The following is a 19,964-nucleotide window of genomic DNA, read 5'->3' as shown; positions in this document are numbered from 1 at the left end:
AGATTGGTAATTAAAAAATAAATCAATCATGAAGTAAAAATCTTAGTGTTAGTTGATGTTAGTGTCTATTTTATTTCTTACAACTCATGAGCATATGTTATGTTATATTTGTTTATTATCATTCAAATTTTGCTCTCATTTTTCTTATTTTAGTCTTCCAGTTCTATTCCCTGTAGGGCAGCACGGTGGTCGAGTGGTTAGCATGTAGGCAACACAGTGATTGATTGTTTGTGCAGCCATTGTCGGCGACCCTAGTGAGGATAAGTGGCGTAGATGGATGCAATTCAAGTACTTTGTATTGTACTAATGTATTTTTTTTTACATGTATTATGCAGGCCACGTAAAATAATGTACGATAACGCCTGCATTTGATTGGCTAATTCACTCCAATGAATGGTTACAACTCACTGATCAAACATACTTCATCTTTGCACTGCTAGTGTTACAAAACGGGATGATCATTTCAAGGGTGCACTTCAGGGCAATTATGAAATACGGGGGTGTGAGCAAATTGCGTTTGCGGTTTTAGAGAGTTGCCCTCCCTTGACAAACCACATCAATGTCACATACATGCCTGTGGAGCTGAGTCAGCGTGCTACCGCAAAGCTGCCGAATTACATCTCCATGTCCTTCTTTCTTCTTCTTCTTCTTCCTTTTCTTGTTATTCACGCCACGATTCCACCGAGGCAAAATTGGGCTAAGTTGTCACAACAGCTGCCGCTGACCTTGCCGTCCCTCGGGAAAAGCGAGTTCCCGGCACGGGCTGATGTGTCCCGGCTGCCGACCTGTTGAGCCGACGTCTCACGTTACCGCTAATACTTGGTCCTGAAAAGGCGGCTGATCGTTTTTATGGCGAGACTTACTCATCGTGTCATAGTTAGCGCTTAAGAGGAAGAGGAAAGGCACACTACTTGGTCCTGGTCGCAGGAAGTCGCCCCAACTTGTTGTTCGTTGAGCCAATTTACTGTCAGGTGTCCCGTTTCGGAACGCCGTCTCGTAATAACGAGGGCAAGTTTACAGGAAGTTGTTTGTTCTGAGTGGATCGTATGGCAATAAGGTGCGCGCCACATGACTCAAGCTTGTGGAATGTGGTGGCGAGGATGATGATGATGGTGATGATGATGACACGTGTCAACCTTTCACCCACTTACACTCCATCCTCATCAAATGCCAATCACACCCCGCCATTTTCACTCATTCCAGCAATAAATTGCTATTTTTTTTTTCTGTTTTCATTTCCTCTTTTCACTTTCCCTCCAAAGAAAGTGAACCTCTAAAGGAAGTGTGGATTCCAATGCCGTTTACTCACCCTAAAAGCTCCATATTTATTCACTTAGTCATCCACTATAGCACACGGCCCACCCACATCCTACATATAAACACCTACTAGTACAGCTACAATGTGGATTGAATGTGATTTAGTGTCAGGTATTCATCATCTCTGGATGGCAAAGGCAACAAAGCTTTCTCTCTTTGAACATCCTGCGTCTCCCCCTCGTTTAAATCCAATGGAGAACATTTGGGGATTTATTTATTTAGAAAAATGGCCGATGGTCGATGTCCCAGATGATAAAATCATTGTATCCTAAAGCAGTTCCAGGACAGTACTAACCGTGCCAGTCAGGAATTGATATGTTGTACTGATAACATGACATCTGTGATAAAATAGGATAAAACCTGTGTGAAATATCACTAGGGTACAAATAAATACGAACTGTATTTGATAGTGGAAATCTTTGTTTACGTAGTAGCGTGGCTAATGTGCGTCTTGTGTGACATAACAACAAATATCAGTTTAATTACAAGCAGGAGTTCCAATGATTACATTTTAATGTATTAATTACCTTTCTGTGACCACTCACACAAATATTTTTTTATTTTTTTTTATGTTTTATTGGAACAGAGCACAAACAATGAACATACAAAGAGTATATACATACAAAAGTGGCAACAATTTTGAGAAAATTTCAAAATAAAGACAAAGCAGGCTAATGTAAGAGACAAAAGGGCTAAAGTAAAGGTAAACGATAAATAAAAGGCAAATAAAGTAGCAAAATACAAATAAGGGGAGGAAAGAAAATAACCCACACAAACAGTTAACCCCGCTGTAGCAACCTTTTTTATTTTTAAATAGTTAAATTTTGTAATTTAGTAATGTAGTAATTTTTTATTTTTTAAATTTGTTATTTTTTTTATATTTTTACATTTTTATTTATTTTTATTTTTTATTTTTTCCCGCTGTAGCAACCTTTCCACACGGAAGTACTAACTCTCACTGTCCCTCAACCCATCCTGTACGTTCACTGCCACGCAGGCAACGTCAAGTCAACCAATCACATCAGAGTGGGCGGGTCCAGTCGAGCACTTTTGATAGCCACGTAGCTAGCTAGCAAACGTTAGCAGACTTGGTAAGTTTTCTTTCTTATCCACGTTGTATTCTCTTTTAAATAGTTAGATGTCAGGTTTGTAATCTTGCCAAAGAGATGTTTTGGTGTTTGGTGGTAGCGGTGCCATTTATTAAGACCTTATCATTTTTAGTGTGTTAGCGAGCTAACGTGGGGCGGCGTTAAAGTTTAGGAAAGGTACTGTTAGCTGTATATTTTGATTTGTATAAAATTAATTAATCGCCACTAACATTTTCCAGTGTTGAGTGTTATATGTCTTTAAAAACATGCATTAGCTAATATGTCACTGTTTCTATCTCGGAAGCTAACGTCAGCGAACGTTACCATGGATTTGCCACATCATGGATACCGAGCAAGTAAGTAGAAAATGAATCACCATTTTACCGTAATACTCTTTTCGCAAAAATAACACCTTTCAGCCATTTATGAGTACTTACTTTCATTTTTTTGCTCGCCAAATAAAGAGGTCAGAGTCCTTCATTGCTGTCATAAGGAAGCAAAACATGTACCATAACAGTAGTAAAGTTCCCCTATTGTACGCAGTATATTCCACGTTTAAACTGTCTAAATTCTAACATAATGGCGAGTATTTTAACATACACTTCCAAATACATTATTGTGGCACCTCCTGAGACTTACTAAAACTGTAATATTTCAGTTCTTCTCATGTATAGTTATCAAAACCCTTATGACTGATTTCATGTAGTGTTAAGGTAATGCAATGTAAGCTAATGTTTGGTGTCATTACTGCTACCTAGTGGCCAGAATACTACATATCACTTGTATTTCCATATTTTTGAGCTAATAATAAAGTATATTTATTATTGCTGTGCTTACCCAGGTAAACAAAGAGGTCGTCAAGCTCCGATGGGTGGAGAATCCGTGCTTTTTGACGACACTAGCACATCCGCTAGTCAGGGCTATTACACTCCAGGTTACAACATGGCGGCGCCCTCCAGCGACATGCAAGCTGGCGTGAACAACTTGTTCACCGACCCCATGGCCAACGCCGCCATGATGTACGGCTCGTCCATCGCCAACCAGGGCAAGGATATGGTCAACAAAGAGGTGAGCGTCATCGCTTTATAGCCGCCTCCCCCCCCCCCGTAAACATACATATGGCTGTGAAAGGATGTTTTGCTAAGATGTTGCTATCATGGAATAGTGTTTAGAAGACGTTGACTTAATTTGTTCTGAGACAACTTTAACATTGTTTATGTTGTCTTTTTTTTGTACCGGCGGAATAGCATCATTTTTCAAACTGCGTCTACATCGTACTTTCAAGCCATTCGCGTCTTGTAAAGGTCCAAAGAACCGAATTCGAGGTGGGCGTCCATTTGCCTATTGCTCTCTGCACTTTTTGTTTTAAAGTCTCCTCTTTTGGAAAAGAAAAAAATAACTTTCAGTAGCACTTGGATTCGGTGAACATCCAGCAGCAACACAACATTTTGGCATGACTAGTATTTGGATGAAAAAAAATACTAAACCATGTCCATCTGCCTCCAGAAGTGTTTGTTTACTCTACAGCAGGGGTGCTCATTAAGTCGATCGCGAGCTACCGGTCGATCGCGGAGGTGGTACTGGTCGATCGCTGGTCGATCGCGGCGTGACATTAAAAAAATATCATCCTCGCATCAATGCCGTCACTTGATTGACATACAGGACAACCAGTCAGATGACAACTGAATTTTCACCTTTAGGTCACCGCTCATGCGTAAACAACGATGCAAAGTGCTAAGCTAGTCGGCGAATTGCGTCAGATTTTAAGCCCTCGCTAAAGTTTATGGTCACTAAAATGAGTGAAGGAGCTGGACCAAGTAAAAAGGCAAAAACTGGACCAAGTAAAAAGGCAAAAAACATATCACTTCCATACGGATATGGAATATTATACGGATATTATGATACGGATATTATCCATGACTGATAAACATTTGGAAGTGTGCTTGAGGCTGGCTATCAGCAGCTACTGTCCGGACTATGCATCCCTGGCTGGTTCAATTCAGTGCAAGTCATCAAAGTAAACTCAGGTAATTACAAAAAATGTTAATAGTTAATTATGTGTGTTTTGCAATATTGGCTCATTTGGTTATGTAAGGTACATCAACATACATTGTACGTACAAATAATCCTCAATACATTTGAAAATAAATAGATGTTTTGCATTTTTGTAGTGGGTAGATCATTTTGACTCGCTCATTTTAAAAGTAGCTCGCATGCTGAAAAAGTGTGAGCACCCCTGGTCTACAGTATATTACATATTTAAGCAAAAAATGAAGTCTCAAACGACTCATCCGTGTTTATTGACTCTGGAAAAACGAGTGTAGAACATCCAGCCCAAATGTTTGCCCTTTGTTTGCCTTTCAGATCAGCAGGTTCATGTCGGTGAACAAGCTGAAATACTTCTTCGCCGTGGACACCAGATACGTGCTGAGGAAGCTCATGATCCTCATGTTCCCGTACACGCACCAGGTAATCGCCACTTCATCGGGAAACGGCACTCTGCTACTCAATCTCAAGGGACAGACTCCTGGCCTTACCCAGTGTCCGCTGACGTTTAGGAACGCCATTATGCTGTATGTAAAAGCACACCGCACATATAAAGCCCTCTAAAAAAGCTCCCAACAAGTTTTATGGTTTTTATGTCACACAAAAAGAGTATTTTGCTTTATTTTGGTCTTTTGGCATAGCAACATTGAAAGCAACAGTAACTTAGCGTACACCTAGAGTCCAAAAAAAACACTAAGTGAGAAACTTGTTAGGGACTGGCGTAAAACGGCGGATACTCTTACCGCCATGAAGACAACAAAACAGTTGGTGTACTTAAAACTGTTTGTTACATAAACGTGTGTAGCTGAATAAGCATCGTGTTAGCATATATTCCACATATTTATATTTATTGTTAGAACTTGCCTTCCAAGATGACGTCATGTTTGTTTTGGTCAAGTAGTTTAGAAAATAAATTACCTGCAAAAAATGCCACTTATTACTTACTTGGCCTTGTGCGGCTTATTTATAGTCCAGAAAATACGGTAATTGTGGCTAATGACTTTTTGCCGTCCTTTAGGACTTTCTCACGCTTAGCAGATGTTGGTTTGTTCGAGGTAGCCAAAGGTTTCTTTCTTCACCTCCCAAGGTTCTTGAGAAAATCCTCACGCTGTTTTTTTTTTTTTGTGCGATACTTCTTCAACTGCAGCATCTTTTTCGGACTTGAACAGAAAAATACCGACACACGGCCGACATCACACCTCTGCTTTTTTTTTTTGGAACTTTATTTTGGACCTTAGCACGCCAACAGCGGTGAACCTGCAAACAGGTCCGTCTACACCAGGGGTGCTCACACTTTTTCAGCATGCGAGCTACTTTTAAAATGACCGAGTCAAAATGATCTACCCACTACAAAAATGCAAAACATCTATTTATTTTCAAATGTATTGAGGATTATTTGTACGTACAATGTATGTTGATGTACCTTACATAACCAAATGAGCCAATATTGCAAAACACACATAATTAACTATTAACATTTTTTGTAATTACCTGAGTTTACTTTGATGACTTGCACTGAATTGAACCAGCCAGGGATGCATAGTCCGGACAGTAGCTGCTGATAGCCAGCCTCAAGCACACTTCCAAATGTTTATCAGTCATGGATAATATCCGTATCATAATATCCGTATAATATTCCATATCCGTATGGAAGTGATATGTTTTTTGCCTTTTTACTTGGTCCAGTTTTTGCCTTTTTACTTGGTCCAGTTTTTGCCTTTTTACTTGGTCCAGCTCCTTCACTCATTTTAGTGACCATAAACTTTAGCGAGGGCTTTAAAATCTCGCAATTCGCCGACTAGCTTAGCACTTTGCATCGTTGTTTACGCATGAGCGGTGACCTAAAGGTCAAAATTCAGTTGTCATCTGACTGGTTGTCCTGTATGTCAATCAAGTAACGGGGATGGATGATAGGCTGACATCGTAAGTTCTGCTGCACTTAGAGACGTCGTTTGATTTGATTGGTCGCCCGAAGGGCAACATTCAGTTGTCATCTGAATGGCTGCCCTGTATGTCAATCAAGTGACGGCATTGATGCTGGGATGATATTTTTTTAATGTCACGCCGCGATCGACCAGCGATCGACCAGTACCACCTCCGCGATCGACCGGTAGCTCGCGATCGACTTAATGAGCACCCCTGGTCTACACTATTGGTGCCAAACTCTGTAGCGTCAGGGGCCACAGCTTTGATTCTCCTGACCTCCGCAGCGGCATACTTGCTGCTCGGAGCATGTGCCCGAATACAGTGCACCTCGATGGGCCACAACAGGTGGCTCCTTCCGCTCTATCCTCTGCTTCTCCTCGTAGTAGTGATGCAATATTTGAGTAGCACAAACCGACAGGTACGCTTGGTCAAATCCTAAATTGTTCCACTCCTCCTTACCTCCAGGTGTGAACAGGCTACGCTTGCATCTAAATGTTAAAAAGTAGTTATCGGTTCTGGTGGCGCTGGAGTCGTGCAGGCAGCGCTTTGAATAACTTCCTGTGTACATTCGGCAGGATTGGGAAGTTCGCTACCATCGGGACACTCCGCTGACTCCGAGACAAGATGTGAACGCGCCTGATCTTTACATACCAAGTAAGCTAGCGCGTCAATCACCCCGGGATCCTGCATTTTCCACACAATGACGTCTCCTTCTGCTTCCTCAGCCATGGCTTTCATCACCTACGTTCTACTGGCGGGGATGGCTCTGGGCATCCAGAAAAGGTGAGGAGTTCGCCCTCGTTCCTTCATTTGGCACCAAGTCACACCTTTTAGAAGCTGGCGGCTGATTGGCTCGTCGTGCTGTGCGCCAAGGTTCAGTCCGGAGGTGCTCGGACTCTGCGCCAGCACTGCCCTGGTGTGGATCATCATCGAGGTCCTGGTCATGCTGCTCAGTTTGTACTTGCTAACAGTACACAGCGACTTGTCCACCTTTGACCTCATCGCCTACAGCGGATACAAATACGTCGGGTAAATGTTTGTCCACGACAGGAACAACACGGTACCGTCATACTCACGGCCGTGTTCTGTCCAGGATGATCTTCACCATGCTGTGTGGCTTGATCTTTGGCAGCGATGGCTACTTCGTGGCCCTGGCCTGGTCCTCTTGTGCCCTTATGTTCTTCATAGTAAGTACCCAAGTACAGTACTCGCCGATTGACGGCAGGTAGGTGCTTCCACAACCGACTGTGGGCAGTTAATAAACACCAAGCACTTATCTTCTTTCAGACTAGTTCCCTAAAAGCTAGCTCTGTAGCCCGCACTCGGAACTGCAGGTCAGACCGAAGCTATACACCCGGATCGTTACTGACACCTAGTGGCCAGTGCACCACATATCACTTCTCATCACGTCTTATTTTGAAGTTTTGATTGATTTAGGCCAAGAATGTGTCCAATTTGCTTGAGTCTGCATATTTTTTGGCTTAATAACGGGCCAAAACGACAAAGTGGTGACGGTGTTCCTCATTTTTGGTGTTTAATTGCTTCCAGAGTTCCTCAAAGTTGCAACATGAAATAATCACCTTTAAACTCATTACCCAATATACTAGATAGAATGACATAATATGAACTGTTTAAGACACAAGCATGTGGACAGGAAGTCCTGGTAACCTGGGTTACTATTATGGCGATGGTGACGACTATTATTCATTCATTCATTCATTTTCTACCGCTTTTCCTCACAAGGGTCGCGGGGGTGCTGGAGCCTATCCCAGCTGTCTTCGGGCGGGAGGCGGGGTACACCCTGGACTGGTCGCCAGCCAATCCCAGGGCACATATAGACAAACAACCATTCACACTCACATTCATACCTATGGACAATTTGGAGTGGCCAATTAACCTAGCATGTTTTTGGAATGTGGGAGGAAACCGGAGTACCCGGAGAAAACCCACGCATGCACGGGGAGAACATGCAAACTCCACACAGAGATGGCCGAGGGTGGGAATTGAACCCTGGTCTCCTAGCTGTGAGGTCTGTGCGCTAACCAACTAGACCGCCGTGCCGCACGACTATTATTATTATTATTATTATTATGTTAGCTTTGTGACTGAGATAAATAAATAGAAAATAATGAAAGCGTGTCACTAGTGACACCCAGTGGCCAGTAGATGTCAGTTCATCAATGTCTTGTATGGCCTTAAGGTGTTAGCATTCAAGTTCATTGAGGACATTTGAATGCTACATTTGTCGTCTCATCAAAACTGCGGCACAGCCCAGCGACCCGTCACAGCGTCACAGCACACGTCGGAGTCCGCATCTTGTCTCAATGAACCGCAGCTGCCCGGTGTCGCCAGCACTCGTGCATCCCCAGACCATGCCGCTACCACCGCCATGCTGCATCTGTGTTTCTGTAGCGTTCACTCGACGAGAAGGAACACCGGCGTTGTCGCTTTTTGGGAAGACGCCACCAGCGTCGACGTTCCTCACCCAGCTTTTCCTATGTGCGCAGGTCCGTTCCCTGAAAATGAAGATCCTCACCTCTCTGGCGTCGGACTCCATGGCAACCGGCTCCAGCGCCAAACCCCAGGTCCGCATGTACATCACCGTGGCGACCGCCATCTTCCAGCCCGTCATCATTTACTGGTTAACGTCTCACCTGGTCAGGTGACTGTGAGGCGTTCACGGGACCGGACGTCCCAAAAAAGAAAAAACAAAAAAAGCGTGTGTGACTGTTTGTACACTTGCCTTCTTTAATATACGTTTTTGCCAGCCAAGTCCAGCCATGCCTGCACGGTGTTGACTTTGTCAAGCGGTGAAAATACAACGTTGTGTGTAGTGATTCCGACAAATACTCATTTTTTCCGCTGCTTAACGTTTTGTTGTTTTTTAAACAAGGGCTGTTAAGATTGGAAGGTTTGTCAATGAGTGGAGAGTCGCTAGCACACAAACATGACTCAAATGTCTGTATCGATTTTATTTATCTAAATATGACAAAGCATGATGTTTGGATTTTTTTTTGTAGGGGAAAAAAATAAATATATTCAGCTTTGTGTAGTCAATTGTCGATTGTAGGCTTTTTCTATGAGCTTCAGTGTCGTCATGAAAGGTGCTGTCTTTCACGGTTAGCTACATCCCGCCCTTTATTTTGCTTATTTTGGATAGTTCCTTTGAGACAACAGATACAATAATTACACAGTTGTTGCCGTATATGGTTCATAACGCGATATATGACTTATTTGGCTGTGTTTACATGACGTGGACATGCTCCGGCATCATTGCAGGGACATAACAGACGGCTGCAGCTAGCTTAGCAAGCTAGCTGGTTAGCTTGCTAAGCAAGCTAGCTGGTTAGCTTGCTAGCTTATTCGAAAGTCGCTATTTTTCAAAAAGAGTGGGGAAGAAGGCCAAATTAGACAAACTTAATAATGGTAGTTCAAACTCTTAATTTATTTATTATTTTTTACTTTATTTTCTATAATAATTTTCACGTATTTGATTTTGTCTTGTTTTTTGTGCCCCTGTATTGGCTAGCAAGATACGCTGCTTCCTTTAAATACTTAAGGCGGAAGGACAAATCTTCACTTTAAGTCATTATAGTGAAGAATATAGATATAGAATGTAGAATATAGGTTATTCTGATGGAGCACTGGGGTGACAAAGATACAAAAATAGCCGACTAGCATGATTTTTACAGACTGTTGCCACGAGAGTAACAACTTCCTGTTGGTGTCCATGTTTTTTTTTTTAATATGTATTTAATCCATCATCTTTGGCTTTTTGCTGTCTCGTGACGCTCCTCCACCGGGAGCGCGCTCGCGGACACGCACGAGGCAAAGCGTCTCTTTGGTTTCCACGGCAACGCCACCACAACTCAACACGCACCAGGAGATCCGCCTCTCTCCCGGCTGTAGGTTTTGGCCCCCCAAGAAATCCACCTTTAACCCCGACCAAGGTACATTTTGACCTCCTTTGTGTCCACTGGAACTCTTTGGGCTTCTTGGGTGAGTCGAATCCTTTCCTGTTTTTGTTCGTGTCCCGAAACAAGAACGATTATGAACGAGCCTCACCTGAAGGGAACAAAAGGCGGCTTTCTTGAAACTTTATATTGTTCCGCCATTTGCTATTTGAACTGCGTGCTTTGTAGACAACAAGAGCCTTGTGGTGCACGTAGTGTGCTAAAAGGGAACACGTCTAGTCCCGAATATACCGGTTTATAACGTCATGATGGCGGTGGAGGTGGTGGACACCACCGGTGCATGTCATGGACTTTGATCGTTATGGTGGATGAACAGAAGAAAGTGGAGCCCATGGCTAACATTTAACTGCACACTTAGCACACTAAGTTATTGATCATGACTTAGTTATTGATCATCATTGTTGTTGCACCTTACGCTACACCTGCAAAATAATACAACTTTTGTAAATGAGGGATGCTACCCTGTAGGGACCCTACAACAAATCAACATGTCCATATTAGGACTTATTTTATCTTATTGTCTTCACTATATTGGTTAATATGAGTGGACAGATTATTATAGGGGTGCTATTTCATATCTAGAGATCTCTAATTACGTTAAAGTCATATTTAGAAGGTGCTAAACAAGTTTATTATGCCTAGTGGGCCTTATTTAATATTATAATCTGTATTGGGAGTGTAAATATGAGTGTAAAGGTGACTATAGGGGTGTTATTTCATATCTAGAGGTCTCTAATTATGTCAAAGTCATATTTAGAAGGTGCTAAACAAGTTTATTATGTCTAATGTGTCTTATTTAATATTGTAATCTGTATGGGGAGTGTAAATAGGAGTGTAAATGTGACTATAGGGGTGCTATTTCATATGTAGAGGTCTCTAATTATGTTAAAGTCATATTTAGAAGGTAGTAAACAGGTTATTATGCCTAGTGGGCCTTATTTAATATTATAATCTGTATTGGGAGTGTAAATATGAGTGTAAAGGTGACTATAGGGGTGTTATTTCATATCTAGAGGTCTCTAATTATGTTAAAGTCATATTTAGAAGGTGGTAAACAGGTTCATTATGCCTAGTGTGTCTTATTTAATATTGTAATCTGTATTGGGGGTGTAAATAAGAGTGCAAATGTGACTATAGGGGTGTTATTTCATATCTAGAGGTCTCTAATTATGTCAAAGTCATATTTAGAAGGTGCTAAACAAGTTTATTATGTCTAATGTGTCTTATTTAATATTGTAATCTGTATGGGGAGTGTAAATAAGAGTGTAAATGTGACTATAGGGGTGCTATTTCATATCTAGAGGTCTCTAATTATATTAAAGTCATATTTAGAAGGTGGTAAAAAGGTTTATTATGTCTAATGTGTCTTATTTAATATTATAATCTGTATTGGGAGTGTAAATAGGAGTGTAAATGTGACTATAGGGGTGTTATTTCATATCTAGAGGTCTCTAATTATGTCAAAGTCATATTTAGAAGGTGCTAAACAAGTTTATTATGCCTAGTGTGTCTTATTTAATATTATAATCTGTATTGGGAGTGTAAATAAGAGTGTAAATGTGACTATAGGGGTGCTATTTCATATCTAGAGGTCTCTAATTATGTTAAAGTCATATTTAGAAGGTGCTAAACAGGTTCATTATGCCTAGTGTGTCTTATTTAATATTGTAATCTGTATTGGGAGTGTAAATAGGAGTGAAAATGTGACTATAGGGGTGCTATTTCATATATAGAGGTCTCTAATTATGCTAAAGTCATATTTAGAAGGTGGTAAACAGGTTTATTATGCCTAATGTGTCTTATTTAATATTGTAATCTGTATTGGGAGTGTAAATAAGAGTGTAAATGTGACTATAGGGGTGCTATTTCATATCTAGAGGTCTCTAATTATGTCAAAGTCATATTTAGAAGGTGCTAAACAAGTTTATTATGCCTAGTGTGTCTTATTCAATATTATAATCTGTATTGGGAGTGTAAATAGGAGTGTAAATATGACTATAGGGGTGCTATTTGATATCTAAAGGGCTCTAATTATGTTAAAGCCATATTTAGAAGGTGCTAAACAAGTTTATTATGTCTAATGTGTCTTATTTAATATTGTAATCTGTATGGGGAGTGTAAATAGGAGTGAAAATGTGACTATAGGGGTGCTATTACATATCTAGAAGTCTCTAATTATGTTAAAGTCATATTTAGAAGGTGGTAAACAGGTTTATTATGCCTAGTGTGTCTTATTTAATATTGTAATCTGTATTGGGAGTGTAAATAAGAGTGTAAATGTGACTATAGGGGTGCTATTTCATATCTAGAGGTCTCTAATTATGTTAAAGTCATATTTAGAAGGTGCTAAACAAGTTTATTATGCCTAGTGCGTCTTATTTAATATTATAATCTGTATTGGGAGTGTAAATAAGAGTGTAAATGTGACTATAGGGGTGCTATTTCATATCCAGAAGTCTCTAATTATGTTAAAGTCATATTTAGAAGGTGGTAAACAAGTTCATTATGCCTAGTGTGTCTTATTTAATATTGTAATCTGTATTGGGAGTGTAAATAGGAGTGAAAATGTGACTATAGGGGTGCTATTACATATCTAGAAGTCTCTAATTATGTTAAAGTCATATTTAGAAGGTGGTGAACAGGTTCATTATGCCTAGTGTGTCTTATTTAATATTGTAATCTGTATTGGGAGTGTAAATAAGAGTGTAAATGTGACTATAGGGGTGCTATTTCATATCTAGAAGTCTCTAATTATGTTAAAGTCATATTTGGAAGGTGGTAAACAGGTTTATTATGCCAAATATGTCTTATTTTCTCATATCATGTCCGCTATATTTGGTAATAGGAGTGTAAAGGAGACTATAGGGGTGCTATTTAATGTGTAGAGGGCTCTAATTATGTTGAAATCATATTTGGAAGGTGTTAAATGAGTTTATTATGCCTAATATGTCTTATTTTCTCGTATCATGTCCGCTATATTGGGTCATAGGAGTGTAAAGGTGACTGTAGGGGTGCTATTTAATGTATAGAGGTCTCTAATTATGTTGAAATCATATTTAGAAAGTTGGTAAACGGGTCTATTATGCCTAATATGTCTTATTTTCTTGTATCATGTCTGCTATATTGGGTAATAGGAGTGTAAAGGTGACTATAGGGGTGCTATTTAATGTATAGAGGTCTCTAATTATGTTGAAATCATATTTAGAAAGTTGGTAAACGGGTCTATTATGCCTAATATGTCTTATTTTCTCGTATCATGTCAGCTATATTTGGTAATAGGAGTGTAAAGGTGACTGTAGGGGTGCTATTTAATGTGTAGAGGGCTCTAATTATGGTGAAATCATATTTAGAAGGTGGTAAACTGGTTTATTATGCCAAATATGTCTTATTTTCTCATATCATGTCCGCTATATTTGGTAATAGGAGTGTAAAGGAGACTATAGGGGTGCTATTTAATGTGTAGAGGGCTCTAATTATGTTGAAATCCTATTTGGAAGGTGTTAAATGAGTTTATTATGCCTAATATGTCTTATTTTCTCGTATCATGTCCGCTATATTGGGTAATAGGAGTGTAAAGGTGACTGTAGGGGTGCTATTTAATGTATAGAGGTCTCTAATTATGTTGAAATCATATTTAGAAAGTTGGTAAACGGGTCTATTATGCCTAATATGTCTTATTTTCTCGTATTATGTCGGCTATATTGGGTAATAGGAGTGTAAAGGTGACTATAGGGGTGCTATTTAATGTGTAGAGGGCTCTAATTACGTTGAAATCGTATTTAGACGGTGGTAAACAGGTTTATTATGCCAAATATGTCTTATTTTCTCATATCATGTCCGCTATATTTGGTAATAGGAGTGTAAAGGTGACTATAGGGGTGCTATTTAATGTGTAGAGGGCTCTAATTATGTTGAAATCCTATTTGGAAGGTGTTAAATGAGTTTATTATGCCTAATATGTCTTATTTTCTCGTATCATGTCCGCTATATTGGGTAATAGGAGTGTAAAGGTGACTGTAGGGGTGCTATTTAATGTATAGAGGTCTCTAATTATGTTGAAATCATATTTAGAAAGTTGGTAAACGGGTCTATTATGCCTAATATGTCTTATTTTCTCGTATCATGTCGGCTATATTGGGTAATAGGAGTGTAAAGGTGACTATAGGGGTGCTATTTAATGTGTAGAGGGCTCTAATTATGTTGAAATCCTATTTGGAAGGTGTTAAATGAGTTTATTATGCCTAATATGTCTTATTTTCTCGTATCATGTCCGCTATATTGGGTAATAGGAGTGTAAAGGTGACTGTAGGGGTGCTATTTAAAGTATAGAGGGCTCTAATTATGTTGAAATCATATTTAGAAAGTTGGTAAACGGGTCTATTATGCCTAATATGTCTTATTTTCTTGTATCATGTCGGCTATATTGGGTAATAGGAGTGTAAATGTGACTATAGGGGTGCTATTTAATGTGTAGAGGGCTCTAGTTATGTTGAAATGGGTTTATGATGACTCCAATGTTGTCTTGTTGTCTTTCTGTCAGCGGTGGACAGGAGAGCCAAAGAGACGAGATGGACAATAGCTGTCCCACGCCCCCCCGCCTGTCTCCGTGCCCCATCGCTTTGGGAGGCCCCTTCTCCCTCTCCCCGCCAGGCCACCACATCTCCCTCCCTCTGTCGCCCATCTCCTTCCCGCCGTCCCCAACCTCCCTTTCTCCGGCAACAGCGGATTCTCTCCGGTCCTCTTCGTCGCCTCTTTCCAACTGCTCGGCGTCCCATCACCCGGAAGCGGGACCTCCTCCGATCACCTCAGACCAGGACGACCTGACCTGCCTCAGCTGGCTGCATCAGCGGGGAAACCTGCTCCCCCTGCAGCCACTTTCCAAAGCCCCAACGCCGCTGGCTCAGCTGGAGTCAACCGGCCAGCATCCCGCGTCCGCTAAGCCACCGTACTCCTTCAGTAGTCTCATCTTCATGGCCATAGAGGACTCGCCCGACAAGAGGCTCCCGGTGAAGGACATCTACGGGTGGATCGTGGACAATTTCCCCTACTACAGGACCGCCAGCGCCGGATGGAGGAACTCGGTGCGCCACAACTTGTCCTTGAGTAAAAGCTTCTGTCGCATGGAGAGGGACAAAAGTCAGGTGAGGACATCTAAATACTGTAATAATATGTACTACTATATACTGTACATGTACTATATACTGCATATGTGCACGGTTCCAGTCGGTGGGGAAGGGGTCTCTGTGGTGCGTGAGTCCGGAGCATCGAGCGGCGCTGCTGGAGGTTCTCCGGAAGACGCACACGTTCCACGGCGCCAGCAGGAACCTCACCAGCGAGCCGCCCCTGTAAGTGGGATGACCTTTGCTGCTAGCCTCTATAGCTTTTAGCCTAGCTTTTAGCCCTCCTAGCGTCTCTTTGTCGTCCGTGCAGGCTGGACGGAGTGGACTACGGCGTCTCGGCGGCGTGCGACTCCATGGACATGTCAGGTTGGAAATGGCGTTATCCGTTTCTGCTTCTTCCGTGGTGGCGTTCTCTGTCGGTTTTTTTACTGCGGCCTCTCCTCGCCGGCTTTCTCGGCATGCAACATTTTTCTAGTGTTTGCACTCCGTTGCCATAGCGACAACCTTCTATTCCCTCGGTAACGCAGCAATAACCTCTTTAATGTCCTCGTTTTTATATGCAGGCGTCTGTGTACTGTAAATACTGCGTACTGTACAACAACTGTACATCATTCTACTGCTTCTACATGCACAATATGTCAAAAGTACTTTAACTTTAACACTTTTATATGCACAATACTTCAACTATACATTGTTTTACTGCTTCTACATGCATAATACTTCAACTATACATTGTTTTACTGCTTCTACATGCATAATACTTCACCTACACATTGTTTTACTACTTGTACATGCACAATACTACAACTGTACATCGTTCTACTGCTTCTACATGCGCAATATGTCCAAAGTACTTGAACTTTACCACTTTTACATGCACAGTACTTCAACTATACATTGTTTTACTGCTTCTACATGCATAATACTTCAACTATACATTGTTTTACTACTTCTACATGCATAATACTTCAACTATACATTGTTTTACTACTTGTACATGCACAATACTACAACTGGACATCGTTCTACTTCTTCTACATGCGCAATAGGTCAAAAGTACTTGAACTTTACCACTTTTACATGCACAGTACTTCAACTATACATCGTTTTACTGCTTCTACATGCACAATACTTCAACTCTACATTGTTTTACTACTTGTACATGCACAATACTACAACTGGACATCATTCTACTGCTTCTACATGGGCAATATGTCAAAAGTACTTGAACTTTACCACTTTTACATGCGCAATACTTCAACTATTCATTGTTTTACTACTTGTACATGCACAATACTTCAACTATTCATTGTTTTACTGCTTCTACATGCATAATACTTCAACTATACATTGTTTTACTACTTGTACATGCATAATACTTCAACTATACATTGTTTTACTACTTGTACATGCACAATACTACAACTGTACATCATTCTACTGTTTTTACATGCACAATATGTCAAAAGTACTTTAACTTTAACACTTTTACATGCACAATACTTCAACTATACATTGTTTTACTACTTGTACATGCACAATACTACAACTGTACATCATTCTACTGCTTCAACATGCGCAATATGTCAAAAGTACTTGAACTTTACCACTTTTACATGCACAGTACTTCAACTGTACATCGTTTTACTGCTTCTACATGCACAATACTTCAACTATACATTGTTTTACTACTTGTACATGCACAATACTACAACTGGACATCATTCTACTGTTTTTACATGCACAATATGTCAAAAGTACTTTAACTTTAACACTTTTACATGCACAATACTTCAACTATACATTGTTTTACTACTTGTACATGCACAATACTACAACTGTACATCGTTCTACTGCTTCTACATGCGCAATATGTCAAAAGTACTTGAACTTTACCACTTTTACATGCACAATACTTCAACTATACATCGTTTTACTGCTTCTACATGCACAATACTTCACCTACACATTGTTTTACTACTTGTACATGCACAATACTACAACTGTACATCGTTCTACTTCTTCTACATGCGCAATAGGTCAAAAGTACTTTAACTTTACCACTTTTACATGCACAGTACTTCAACTATACATCGTTTTACTGCTTCTACATGCACAATACTTCAACTATACATTGTTTTAGTACTTGTACATGCACAATACTTGATCTATCCATCCTTTTACTGCTTCTACATGCACAATACTTCAACTATACATTGTTTTACTACTTGTACATGCACAATACTACAACTGGACATCATTCTACTGTTTTTACATGCGCAATATGTCAAAAGTACTTGAACTTTACCACTTTTGCATGCACAGTACTTCAACTATACATCGTTTTACTGCTTGTACATGCATAATACTTCAACTATACATTGTTTTACTACTTCTACATGCATAATACTTCAACTATACATTGTTTTACTACTTGTACATGCACAATACTACAACTGGACATCATTCTACTGCTTCTACATGCGCAATATGTCCAAAGTACTTTAACTTTACCACTTTTACATGCGCAGTACTTCAACAATACATTGTTTTACTTCTTGTACATGCATAATACTTCAACTATACATTGTTTTACTACTTGTACATGCACAATACTTCAACTGTACATCACTTTACTGCTTCTGCATGCGGAATATCTCAAAAGTACTTTTAACTTTAGCACTTCTACATGCACAATACTTGATCTATACATCCTTTTACTGCTTTTACATGCACAATACTTCAACTATACATTGTTTTATTACTTGTACATGCACAATACTTCAACTATACATTGTTTTACTACTTGTACATGCACAATACCTGATCTATCCATCCTTTTACTGCTTCTACATGCACAATACTTCAACTATACATCATTTTACTACTTGTACATGCAGAATATGGCAAAAGTACTTTTAATTTTACCACTTGTACATGCACAATACTTGATCTATGCATCCTTTTACTGCTTCTACATGCACAATACTTCAAAATGTTTTATTTTACTGCATATACGTACGCAATACTTATATGTACACAATACTACCACACACACATTATTTCAAATACTTCAACTACACATTATATTACTGCTTCTACAAGCACAGTACTTTATTTTGCTGCTTGTACACATTCAGTACTTGAACTTTACTTTAACGTGCTGAGGGCCAATAAATATACAGCCTTTGGCCACAAAAGGCCCCGGGACCGCACTTTAGACACCTCTGCCACAGAGTGTCCTATTTTTTTCTGCGTTTGCTTCCATTGTTTTGTGTCGTCCAGATTCCCTGTCCCCCTCCCTCATGCTGACCCCCAGCCTGGCCTCCGACAATCCAACTTTTGACGAGCACCCGGATTTTCCTTTGACCCCGGATCACGAGGAGCTGGTGGCCATCGAGCCGGTGGAATACCAGCAAGAGGAGCTCGGCGGGGACTTGGAGAAAGACCCCCTGTCCGACAGCGGCTACATCGAGTTGCATTACTACCAGTCTCAAGAGTACCAGTACCTGGTGTTGCCCGACGACAGCGAGCTGGACCTGGAGACCGTGGAGATCCTCCAGCTGGACGCCGAGGCCCAGGAGGCTGCCGGGTCGCTCCTGGACCTGGCGGGGGGTGGATATTAAGATATTCATATCCACGGATTGGATCTTTGTTGCCTCTATTCTTTGTGACCAAGGCACTGCCCCGGTGATTTAGATGTACTAGTAGTACTAGTAGTACTAGTAGTCAGCACTTTTTGGAGTATTCCTAATTGTATTTCATTCTCAGGTCTGGAAGATGTGCTTCCAACTATTTCTTCATATTATGTCCTACGGTTACATCATGTATTCATTATACTCATGTACGTCATAACGCCTTCAAGTAGCCTAAATATCGGGCTGCTCGGAGCGTGTACCCGAATACAGTGCACCTTGGAAGTGATGCGCTAGTAATTATATCATGATAGTTAGTGTACACGTACACCGTATGGCTTTTTCTGGAGTGGAAAACCCCAGGTTTGAAGTTATAAAATATATATAATACTAACTTTTGTTAGTATAGTATAGTAGTATAGTCCTAACACTTAACTGTGACCTCAATTTATAATTAAAAAAAAAAAACAAGCCCACAATGACCCGTTCATGCTGCAACGACTGACTAGAGAATAGTATATTTTCATGTATTTATCTTTTATTTGGCTTTCATTCAGGATTGGTCCTTATTTCATACTCGGTCATCGTGTGGATTGTTATTCAATGTCCGTATTGTTCTATAAAATTTGAGACTGTGAGTATAAAGGTGTTTATTTATGAATATCTTGTACATACACTTCCATAAGAATGACACTGCCATCTCAGGCTTCAGGGTCATCTCCGCTGGTCACCTCGATTGTATTTTTTTAATCTAACTAATTAAATCTGTGGTTCTGTTATTGTCAATGTGTCTTTGAGTTTTAAATACATTCTATAGTTAGAATATTAAAAATAATTTTTATATATTTTATTTATTAT

At 40.2% G+C, this 19,964-nt stretch overlaps 2 protein-coding genes across 6 annotated transcripts in view; both read left to right on the top strand.

The window, feature by feature from the left end:
- yif1a (Yip1 interacting factor homolog A (S. cerevisiae)) overlaps window positions 1-9,429 on the top strand; it is a 35,241-nt gene extending 25,812 nt beyond the window's left edge. For 2 of the 4 annotated variants that reach the window (XM_058065191.1, XM_058065190.1), the window contains 8 exons: window positions 2,710-2,761; window positions 3,247-3,473; window positions 4,770-4,874; window positions 6,953-7,031; window positions 7,103-7,160; window positions 7,251-7,406; window positions 7,471-7,564; window positions 8,885-9,429. In XM_058065191.1, the coding sequence (XP_057921174.1) occupies window positions 2,710-2,761; window positions 3,247-3,473; window positions 4,770-4,874; window positions 6,953-7,031; window positions 7,103-7,160; window positions 7,251-7,406; window positions 7,471-7,564; window positions 8,885-9,043 (930 nt within the window). In that variant the 3' untranslated portion in view covers window positions 9,044-9,429. Of the gene's footprint in view, window positions 1-2,299; window positions 2,409-2,469; window positions 2,583-2,709; window positions 2,762-3,246; window positions 3,474-4,769; window positions 4,875-6,952; window positions 7,032-7,102; window positions 7,161-7,250; window positions 7,407-7,470; window positions 7,565-8,884 lie in introns of those variants that run through there. The other 2 variants (XM_058065192.1, XM_058065193.1) reach the window with 2 other exon arrangements.
- Window positions 9,430-9,925: 496 nt separating this feature from the next.
- On the top strand, window positions 9,926-19,870 carry si:ch211-145o7.3 (forkhead box protein N2). Of its 2 annotated transcripts, none has more exons than XM_058062654.1 (5): window positions 9,926-10,327; window positions 14,892-15,492; window positions 15,575-15,696; window positions 15,782-15,837; window positions 18,757-19,870. In XM_058062654.1, the coding sequence occupies exons 2-5, from the start codon at window positions 14,920-14,922 to the stop codon at window positions 19,095-19,097; spliced, it is 1,092 nt and encodes a 363-aa protein (XP_057918637.1). In that variant the 5' UTR covers window positions 9,926-10,327; window positions 14,892-14,919; the 3' UTR covers window positions 19,098-19,870. The 2 variants fall into 2 exon arrangements, with proteins under 2 accessions (XP_057918637.1, XP_057918630.1); XM_058062647.1 differs by having other exon boundaries at window positions 9,926-10,376.
- Window positions 19,871-19,964: the final 94 nt, after the last annotated feature.

Source organism: Doryrhamphus excisus, chromosome 2 (genome assembly GCF_030265055.1).
Source record: "Doryrhamphus excisus isolate RoL2022-K1 chromosome 2, RoL_Dexc_1.0, whole genome shotgun sequence".
NCBI classification, from domain to species: Eukaryota; Metazoa; Chordata; class Actinopteri; order Syngnathiformes; family Syngnathidae; genus Doryrhamphus; species Doryrhamphus excisus.
This window is presented reverse-complemented; position numbering and strand designations above follow the sequence as displayed.

Excerpts from the sequence above, each read along its gene's own strand:
- si:ch211-145o7.3 (XM_058062654.1), top strand. The coding sequence starts at position 14,920 with ATGGACAATAGCTGTCCCACGCCCCCCCGCCTGTCTCCGTGCCCCATC. Across the intron at positions 15,493-15,574 it reads TGGAGAGGGACAAAAGTCAG|TCGGTGGGGAAGGGGTCTCT; the intron begins GTGAGGACATCT and ends GCACGGTTCCAG. Across the intron at positions 15,838-18,756 it reads CGACTCCATGGACATGTCAG|ATTCCCTGTCCCCCTCCCTC; the intron begins GTTGGAAATGGC and ends TGTGTCGTCCAG.